The sequence below is a fragment of the Emydura macquarii genome, unplaced genomic scaffold (assembly GCF_026122565.2).
Source record: "Emydura macquarii macquarii isolate MOO-44397 ecotype Brisbane River unplaced genomic scaffold, CSIRO-AGI_Emac_v2 contig_2406, whole genome shotgun sequence".
In the NCBI taxonomy this organism is placed as follows: Eukaryota; Metazoa; Chordata; order Testudines; family Chelidae; genus Emydura; species Emydura macquarii.
This window is the reverse complement of record NW_027132543.1, coordinates 4138214-4149113: the sequence shown is the minus strand read 5'-3', so window position 1 is coordinate 4149113 and position 10900 is coordinate 4138214. Positions and strand designations below refer to the sequence as shown.

The window sequence follows — 10900 nt, the reverse complement described above, 5'->3', positions numbered from 1 at the left end:
TCTTAGCAGCTAAATAAAGTGTCATCTAGGCATGTGGCACTTGTCTCTAGTCTGAATGCATTTCCTTCAAACAGAAGCCTGAGGGCCTGAGTCACCAATGTTCTACACCATAGCAATCAGAAGGCAGCATTGTACACCCACTTTGCAGTGATTTGAATAACCATACATTGTGCAGGGCAGAGAAGAATTAGGCCCAAGTTGTTCCTCACTGCCTCTTCCCCCCCTCTGCTTTACTTTGAAATCTCTAATAGGCCAGTGGGATGATGGAAAAAAAGATGAGTTTGAGGGAATTAATCCACCTATTTAAATATAATTAGTTTATAGAATATTATATATATATGTATAGGCCCTAATCCAAAGTCCACCAATGTCAGTTCCATAAACTTCATTAGATTTTAAATCAGTCTCTTAACAATTTTAATTATTACATTTATTAGCACCTCTTACTACAAGATATTTTGTGAGAGAATTTAGTTGTCAGTTTTCTATAGTGATTTCTTTTAAATCAAATAATGGCAATGCTATTGTAGCTGTATTCGAATCAGCTCTGTTCCTCACTCCTAGAATGCACTGCTAATGTACCTAAACTATGTTAGTTTTTAGTTGTAGCTGAAGCAATCAGTGATTGTTATCATGCTGCTGCAGTTTTGATTCTTAGGAGCCAGCTAGTTTAACTATCATGGCAATGTGATGATATCAACAAAATGTTGTTATGGAATTTGATCAGATAACAGAAAGGATACCGGGCCAGATCCTCAGTTTATCCTCAGTAAATCTGTATAGTACCATTGATATCCATAACACTATGCAAATTTAAGAGCCAAGAATGTAGTCCATATATGTAGTTTTCTATCAAAGAATGTGTTCCTTCAGAAACTCATATATAAGGAGTGTGGCAAAATCACAGCTAGGCAAGAAAGCTGCAGTAGGCTAAACTAAAGGAAGTGAATCTTTTTGTTTCTGAATTTATCAAGTCTACAGTCTTTAAATAGCTGTGGAACTGTAAATTGGGAAAAATATTCATGTGTAGTTGATTTACAAAAAGATTTGTTTAAGAAGGAAGAGAAATGCAGATCAGATTTTCAATTTGGCACTGTGTCAGTCATGCACAGAAACTGAATGGCCTTATTGCACAGTGAACAAGATGCTTCTGTCCACATGACAATAGAGAGAAGCTTCGTGTATATTTCCTGAACAGTTATAAACTTGTGCATGCAGGTCTTGCTCCCTTTTTTTAAAAAAAGTGACTTTCAAGAAAATGACATTGTTTTTTTTAAAAAAAGAAGCTTTATTTCCATTTTTTATTTATAGTAAGCAGTTCTTTGATTTGCTTGAAAGGCACCCAAGAATTATTCCTTGTTGTGAACTGAAAAAAATACAAAACTGTACAGAATAAATAGTTAATATAAATCTAGCTAGCCTTTGTTGTAAAATAAAGCTACAAGGCTCCACATTCTAAGCCACTTTTACCATTTATCAGGAGAAGTTCTCTTTTGCTGTTAATATGTGGCAAAATGTAGAGAACTGATACAAACAACAACAAAATATTCTTTTTATTCCTACACCAGAAAGTTACTGGCCATAGTGTACTTATTTCTGTATTTCTGCCAGGAATATTCAAAGCCACCACAGGAGCCAATCATCTTAAAGAAATAAAACTCATTAGGTGCACTTATGTATTTACAGTTGATTCTCAGTAGCTTTCAAATTTGCTCGGGCTTATGAGTTGAAACACCTTATAGCAGCAGAACAAGAGAAGATTGTCCAAATTTGAGTAAAACTGTCAGAGAGGGAAAGTAGCAGAAAGCTTTGATGATGTCTCTTAAATTGTTGGGTAATTATATTTATAGATATATTTTCCATCCATATATTGTATTAGAGTGATAAATTAAGTCCCACGTAAAAGATACTTAATTCTTTGCAGGCACTGAGTGCATATACAATTAAATATCTTTCTTTCTTTTCCTTTTTTTCCTTTTAACTGACATTTAGTATGACAAAGCTTCATTTCCTTTTGTATTTATTATAAAGGTATGGTAAGTGCAGTCATTGACAATGTTCACGTATGTAGTGCATGTACTAATTCCTAACCAATACATCTTAACCCTTATAACTATATAATCAGGTACTTAAAAATGTAGCCCAATTAATTTGAGAGAAAAGAAAGAAGAAAAAGTAACATAAATGGTTTAACCTAGATTAGGTACAGAATGGGGAGTGCCATACAGACCAGTTAAAACTCCCTAAATATATATGGAAATCTTCCTCCCACAGTTCAATCATACATAGTTCATGTTTCACTCGGGGTAAGGACATTGTCTGCAAACATCCCCATGGCTTCCACAGTGATCCCTGAGTTTTTTTTTCTAGGATTACTGCTGTGCTTTAGTCCTGATGGATGACACATAATAAGGCACTTTTATTTACAATGTTCTGACTTAATATAGAATTACAGTTTTTCTGTTCTAGTCCAAAGTAATGTCATTTTATGTTTGTTGTTCCAGGACTTCCAGGTAGTCAGGCTCAGCATGTAAGTTAGCTTTGAGTTCAAAATACTCATTTTTAGTCTGTTCTAGCAAAACCTTTCTTGGTCTGGAGTACATTAGCGTCTCCATTAACTTTAGCTCCTCATGTGTTCCAGGATAATGTACTTCCATGTCGGGCTGGAGCTGGACAATATTTTTCCTTAGATACTCAGTGATCCCTAGCTGCTGGAGTTCTCTTTCTTTCTCAAGAATGTTTCTGTATAAGGAGCTGGCATCCTGAAAGGTCAGAAATTCAGCTGATTGGTCTGTACCTTTGTACTTGACATTTGAACCTGTGAGAGGAGAATTGTTCTCTCTTTCCAGAAGACTTCTGCGGAGATGTTTGGAGTCATTCACATCCTTCTCATTTCCCTCCTCCTGTTGTTCTGTTTGTTTGGGGCTGAAGGATGGACTTCGATAAACCTGAACCAGAGGACTAACCATGCGTTGCTCATAGAGAGTTTGTGCTGGGTGCTCAGTTGTGTGGTGTGTGGTTTTGTGACCATACATGCTGTACTGGAGATGAACTGGGCTACTTTCCCTAATGTGTTCATCTGCCTGCTTCTTTTTGTGTCTTCTCCGCCGATGCAGAACAAAGACAACTATTCCTGCTGCACAAAACACAATCGTAATAAACACAATTAGGAGTCCTAGGATTAAAACAGAAAGTGGGACAGCATCTGTAAGTGATCGAAGAATAGTGTCTGCTGTATTGGTGGTTGTAGAAGTTGTCACAATTATAAAGCTAGGATGGGTTGGTAGGGCTGGACTATTTATTAGTCCTGGGCATAAGACCTCACTGTTCAGAGATTTCAGTTCTTTTTTTGCTAGGTGCCCTGGGGATTTACAGAAAATGTCACCCATCATTGTGTTCTTACTCAACTTTTGTATCCACTGCTGCAGCCCTACTGAATCACAAGTACAGTCCCAAGGGTTGTCTTCAAGTTCAATTTGTACCAGCAAATCCAGTTCATCCAAGACAGTGCTCACAGGTAAATGGGTAAACTGGTTTGTTTTGAGGTTTAGCCTGGCCAGTGGCACCCCTGAAAAAACATGGGGTGGTAATGTTTGAAGAAGGTTGTTGTTTAAATATAACACCTTAAGTTTTGGCATTGTGTTAAATGTTCCTGGCAAAACTTCCTTGATGGCATTATATTCAAGATACAAATACTCAAGGTGCTGAAGACCATGGAAGAGACTCTGACTTAACTTTGTAAGATGGTTGCCATTTAGATATAGCTTCTGCAATCGCGTTAAATTCATAAATGATCCTTCTTCAAGGATTTCAATACGATTGTTTCCTAAGTGAAGCATTTCCAGGCTAGCATAGTCCACAAGATCTGATTTCAGTAATGTTTGAATAATGTTTCCAGCTAGAATAAGCTTTTTAGGATTTGGAGGAGGGGGACCTAAGTCAGACAAGCTTTCAATATTTTGATCCTGGCAGTGAATGAGAACTCCTGAGAGGATATAGCTAGTGCAGTGACAGGGTACAGGACAATATATTCCTGGAAACTGAGTAGCTGGCTTTGTGGCATGAAACACTAAACCTGGTTCCTTCGTAGGTGCTTTCAGGATAGGGATCACTTTGACTGACAGGTGACTATCATTTATAGAGGTGGTTACTACCAAGGGTAAAGACCCTGAAGGATCCTCAAGTTCATTTATAGGGTGAGTGGGACAGAGCAATTCCTTTTTCAATCTTCTTAGGATGCTGCCTTTGATAACTGGAGGGCTGTTACACACAACATCACCTATTATGGACTGGGGAGGCATGTTTTCTAGCCATATCTTCAGCTGCAGTAAGTCGCAATTACAGGCCCATTTGTTGTCTTCCAGCTGAAGCTCCAGTATTCGACCAATATGCTCTAAAAAGCCAACATATGGGAGTGTCTGTAACTGGTTTCCACGAAGATCTAAGTGGGTCAGCGGCACAAAGCGAAATATATTAGGAGGGAGAAACTCAATGGCATTGTCATTTAAAATAAGCACTTTAAGTCTGTTGAGTTTGCTAAAGGCACTTGCTTCAATCACGGTGATGAAATTGTTGTCTGCCTGAAGAAACTCCAGATTTTCCAGTCCCTGAAAAGTATCCTCTTTAAGTATTTCTAAAGAATTGTGATTGATATGAAGTTGCTTAAGAAGACTGAGACCATTAAAAGCTCCAGGCTCAATATCTGCAATATTATTAAATCCAACATGTAGTGAGATAGCACTGATGAGGCCAGCAAAATCATTCATATGTAACTTGGTCAAGCCGTTGTTCAGCAGGTTAAGATGGAAAGGCCGTGATGGTGGGACATTTATTTGTGATAACATCTTGATACCTCTTGCTTCACAGTTTATAATCAAGGTATCATCCTTTTCTTCACAAGAACACAGATTCTCACAAGATCCTCTCGCTGAAGACAAAGAAGGCTGGGATTGTAGTAAATCAGAGGCAACCACAACTGAACATAACATAAAAATCCAGACCTTCATTGTTACCAGTAGATCCTGTAAAATAAAAAAAATGAATTGGGTTTATCATTTCAGATTTGAAAAAAAGAAATATTTGAAAGTTTCCCAAACCTACCTAGCCTCCCTTAAAAAAGATATTGTGTATTCTGAAATATTGTAATGATTCTTTAAGAAGTGCAATGCATGATTAGTTCTGACCATTAAATATAACATGAAGGTCATAAAACAGAAGCACTTCAGTATTTTACGTTGCAACAAAACAGCATGCAGTGTTCGTGAAAATGATGTTCTTATGTATAGAGTGCCATATATGTACCTGGTGCTCTGTAGAAAAACAAACAAATAAGAATGACCAGTCAATGCCCAAAACTGCTGCCATCAAGGTTAATATTTTCACCTTTGATGGTCAAGCAGTGCTGCAGTTTTTAGGAATCTGTAACAGATAGATATTAACAGGGTGTATGACTGAACAGAAGTAAAATAAGAAAACTTAAACTTGGTTTGGTTCCAACAATCTATTGTCTACCAAATATTTATTCACCCAATATGTGGAGGGCTTTTTCTTTGCCTGGTTCTGCAATTTCTATGTAAGTTGAAACGGAACTTCCACCCGTAATCCTAGTACCCCAAAATTGAGAATAAACAGTCAAAGTAGTAAGTTTTCCCTTTTCTTAAAAATGAATATGTATGTGCCATGTGTATATTTTATATATAATTATGTGTAGATGCACATACATACCCCAACCTCCACATTCATATCTTTAGGGAGATTATACATACACGTGTGTATATATGCATCACATATTTGTTTATTCAATATGTAAATCAAGTTTACCAGAAAGACAAAAATAAGAGTGAAGTACAAATAGAAAAAAATAGGCAGGCAGTATACAATGTATTGAACTGGACATTTTTCTCTGAATAATTAATATTAGTATTATTCTAAAATGCACACAGCATGACATTTGTCATTAACAATGATGAATGACATCTTCTGCACTATGAAATTTAAGCTATTATTTTGCAAGCCACTTGGTCTCAAACTTTAGGATGCATGAGAAATGTATCAGAATTGCCCAACTATTAAATCAGGAACAGAAAGTGGTGAACATTATACATTTTCAATCAAGTATAAGTTTGGTACCGTTCTCATAAAATGAGATTAGTTTGTTACTGTTCATATGAGGTTTCTGTATGCTTCTTCCTTTATATTAAGGAATTACCAAAGAGCAAAGATATTTATTGTTGCATTAGATGAAGTCATATGTCTGTTTACAATCTATTATTAAAGTAAATACTTCCACATTTCCAGCAAGAAAAGATTCCTACTATGAAAAGGATTATATGAAAAACATTTCATGAAAGAACTAGCCTTCAGTGCATAGAACTGAACAATATTGCTTGAAGAAACCTGTGTCATAAAGGTCACTTGATCTTTTTAAGTGAGCTATTGAAACATGCTTTGGAGAGCAGAATGTCATCACACAATTAACCAGCTGAATTGCTGTTCATGAGGAAGTTAGAACTCTTCGCAAGGAATCTATGCAATTATGTGTATGAACATTCTCAGAATTTGGCCATATATTTTGGTATCACATCAGCAATTATAATTTAACTGCCTGTCTCATTCTTAGTGCACTACTCGTTTAGGCTTCTCTTGTAGCTTGATGAGTGGGCAGTCATAGGAGGCACTCAGATACTATATTTGTGAATGCTACTGAAATGCTTATAAATCAGTAAGCACTAGTTTATGCACAGAGTAGTACTTTACTCCACGGTAGTCCCATTGATTTCAGTGCAGTAAGGTGCTTCTCACCAGTAGAAAAAAAAACATTTTTTGTTGTATCATAGAGTAGTTCTTGAACATAGTGTATGGTAGTTAGCTGGTTAAATTTAACTTACACAGTGTCTGAGTCTCTGTTTTTCCACGAGTATTGGGAAATACACAATATGCAGAAATATTATTCCAAAGTATTCAGATTAATTCCAGCATGATATCATGTTAAAGAAAACTATATTCATGCTTATACCCACTGGTATCCTTTTCAGTAACCTAAGGTGAAAAATGAAGCTTCTGGTAACAACTATAGTAACAAGCCTATAGTGTTGCTTATTAGGCTTTATTTTCTGTAACTTGTTTCTGTACAAGGACACCAGCATAGCTGTGCATTGTATTTAAATTATAGTTTTTATAAGGGCCCAGAGCAAAATTAACTGAAAGAAATCAAAAAAGACATTAATCTGAAATGCATGTTGTATTTTAATACATATTGCAAAAATCATTTCCTCTCATAATTTTCTAAAGATGAAAGTAAGAACATTTGCAACCAATTGAAAAACATTCCTATTTTAATCATTATCATATTTTTTGGGTAAGGTTGCATGAACTCTCTCTCTCTCTCTCTGCCCACCGCCTCCCCCCCCCCAAGGAGAAAGACACTTGGAACTTAAAAATATTTTGTGAGCATTGGGGAGAACTGATTGGCATTTCTTTTTACATTTTCAGCCTATGCATTCCGGAGCAAGTAAATCTAGCCTTCAGTGCGCTCCAGAATTATTTTAAAATATCAGATACCTTTATATAACAGATGATTAACATTAAGTTGAAGGGACTCACAGCAATGCTCAAATATGCATTTCATTTAAAAAAAAACAAAAAAAAACCCCTTGACTAATTACTTTATTTTCCTGTTTCATTTAGTGAAGTGTCATAGGAAATTTCAGCTGCTCACTTAGTTTTGCTTCCATATAACAGTCATTAATAACTGCTGACTGTAATTGTTCTTTTTGCAGTTTTTATTAAAAAAAAACTAGAAAATTCCAGAGACTTTCCTACCAGGCAAATTTGCAGTAGATGTGGAATTAGTGAATTATGAGTCCCTTAAGGCAAATTTACAATATACTTAAGAAATAATGCAATAATAGAATCTTTAAAAAAAATGAAAGTGTCTTTTTTATTTGATCTTACTCTTGAAACAAATATGTATAAAGTGACTGGTGAAGAATTCCAAAGCCTAAGGTTAAGAAAGGGGAATGTGAAATGTGTAAAACCCTTCAAGCCTTGTTAATTCTGGATATAATCACAGTTGGGTGGTGTATTTTAAGAGTAACTTCATGGTTTAGAAAAACACTTCTTTAATCCACATTACTGTGCATACTACAATCTAAAACTACTCTCTCTTTGCCTGCCAAGTGACTACTTGTATTGAAAACTGTTTAATGAAAAAGGTACCAGGAACAGTGCTCAAAGTATCAGCTGTAAATATACAGATTTCTATCATTTAACTGTAAAGTTACCCAAAGTAATACAGAAAAATAAAATCAATCAGTGATAAAGAGACAAAGAATAAATGAGGAAATTAATTTGAGATAATTAGCTAACTGGAAGCTTTCTTACCTGAACAGAAGCGACACTCCCTAACACGATCAATAATGCACAGTTTGAGCAGATGTTCAAATGAAATTCAGTTTCTCTTTATAAAAATGTACACTTCTGAATTTTCACTTTGCTACAAGCTTTTGTACAGCTCCAGCTGCCTAAAGTTAAAAGCCTGGGTCAGAAGACAAAGTACAGAGCATTTTTCACTGGGGGGAAAAAAATCTCTTAGGCAGAATGCACCCTAGATCATCCAGAAAGCAGTTGTCCCTTTTTCTCAATTAAAATTCACAGCATACTTCCCATCTATGCTGACTTTTCTGCATATAGTTAACCATTTGCAAGCTTTTGGATGCAGTAAATAAACAAGATGTTCAGCAGAGCTTAAACTGCTCTCTCTTGGTTTGTTAGATTTTTAGATCCAAGCTGCTTCTGTGTTCTCTCTCTTCTTTCTAGTCTTTCTTGTTACCTCAGTTTGTTATTAGTCAGATTGCCAGGGGCTGGGAGGTAGGCGTAAATAAAGAGACTTCTTGGCTTTTGACTCAGCCTTTAAGCCCTTCCCCTTCCCCATCAGAGAGCTTTAATATGCCAATGTCATTTAATACAAGATACAGCTCCACCTTGGGACAGCTCTTCAGCTCCACCTCCTCCTGCAATTTATCTCACCTTCTCTTTTCCTTTTCTAATTGAACCTTCTGAAAATAAAATCCAGCTAAATCTGCTGTAGATGCTTAAAATCTATTAATGGCTGATTTTGCAAGACAATAAACCTCTACCACAGCTCCTGCAGCTTTTTCTGATTGCAGACCTACAGTAAATGTAAGATCTGTCTGATATGTGTTTTAAGTGCTGAAAATTCTTCAACCCAAATGCAAAAATCCTTGTTTTGCACCCAAAAATAGGTATCATAAAGGAAAATCTTATCTTCCTCTGGAACAAATTGCCTGTTATAATGATATTATATCAGTTCACCGAATGTGGTAGAGGGATGTGTGTGTGTGTGTGTGTGTGTGTACAGTGGTATTAGGGGTTTCATTTTTGAAGCAAAAGTATTTTATTGTACATTGGTGTTTATGTTCATAGGATGATTGCAGTGATTGCTGTTTGAAAATTCCCCGTCTTCTCTAGTGGAGGGAGTATCAGCTTGATTTTAACTGACTGCTTTACAGATGTTAGAATAATATATTGGTATTAAAGCACATGGTGTTGCATTCTGTTTGGCATGAAACAATGTGTTTACAAAAACTGCTTGTTTTTCTTTCTTATAATCATAATATTAAGATAATATTTACACAAGGGTATAAACATGTAATTATTAGTAATTGTGTATTACATGGAAGAATATAAGGATTGTATGTACCAGAATATCAGACAGATTCTGACAGCCCTACTCATTCTGAGTTTTGCCTTACTCCATGAGTAATCTTATTGATTTGAGAAGTGTTATTTATGGAGTCAAGTGCTAGGATTATCAGAATCTGGTTCAGTTTTTGTAAATGTACATTAAGTTTAGGTTCATCATAGTTCATCATTTCTTTATGTAAAGATAAAATTCTGTTAAGAATAATTTATCCAATGGCCTTATTCTTTTTTTCTGCTTGCAGAATATCCACAAGCTGATTTCAGTTTATTCAAATGTATGTCTTACTTGACAGCATTTGACAAACTTTTTTGAGAACATTTTAAAATCTCTAGATTTGTTGCAAATGTTTTTCTGTGACTATACAGATATTTTTGGCGAGGTGTGACTGGTCAAACAAGTCAAATAATATTCTTTCTGATTTGCACTTCTGGTGTGAATATTTGTTCATACATTTAATTGGACTTTTTTGGTAGTTCAAGACAGTAAAACAAATAAAAAATGTTCACAGAAATCAACTGCAAAAGAGGCACAAACCATGTTTGAAGCATATTGATTCAAAAATTAGGCAGGGTATTCATGGAATTGTTTGTAGTCTCTCTCAGCTCTAAAATTAATGGGCCAGTTCCTCAGCCATGTAAGCTGCCTTTATAGAAATACTGGCACTGATTTTTTTCTCAAATACATTTTAAGATTTATTTCTTAGGTAGTGAGTTTTATTAACTAAGGTCTTGATCTTGCAACTGTCACTGCATGGACAGACGCCTGCACCTGTGTGGTAGTCAAGGTCTACTAATGTATTGGTTGCAGTGAAATTTAAGTATTTCCTTTTGTCTCTGTTATCTAGTAATCAAAGAAAATAATTACAGCTACAATGATCCTGCACTCAGGTCTATGTTAATGAGCCCCCATGTCCACATAGAAGTTCATTGATTTCAGTGGGACCGCTGCAAATATCTGACCATACAGCTCTGACCTCAGGATTGGGGACCTCACTGATTATGCCTTATATACTTCATCTTTACACCTAATTTCAAGATATATAATTGAAACTAATAAAATGTCTAAATGAAAGAGGATAAAATGGATTCCATTGCAAGAAAAAATTATCTGTTCCAGGAAACAATTTTTAAAGCACCTAATTGCAAAAAGTAAGAGATGCTCTCATTAAACAGGGCT

At 35.6% G+C, this 10900-nt stretch overlaps 1 protein-coding gene across 1 annotated transcript; it reads right to left on the bottom strand.

The window, feature by feature from the left end:
- Positions 1 to 736: 736 nt before the first annotated feature.
- On the bottom strand, positions 737 to 8541 carry SLITRK6 (SLIT and NTRK like family member 6). The gene is made up of 2 exons (XM_067561415.1): positions 8383 to 8541; positions 737 to 5021 (listed from the first exon to the last, which is right to left on the bottom strand). The coding sequence occupies exon 2, from the start codon at positions 5004 to 5006 to the stop codon at positions 2487 to 2489; it is 2520 nt and encodes an 839-aa protein (XP_067417516.1). The 5' UTR covers positions 5007 to 5021; positions 8383 to 8541; the 3' UTR covers positions 737 to 2486.
- Positions 8542 to 10900: the final 2359 nt, after the last annotated feature.

Bases quoted from the DNA above. Each gene is read 5' to 3' on its own strand.
- SLITRK6 (XM_067561415.1), bottom strand. From the start codon at position 5,006: ATGAAGGTCTGGATTTTTATGTTATGTTCAGTTGTGGTTGCCTCTGAT.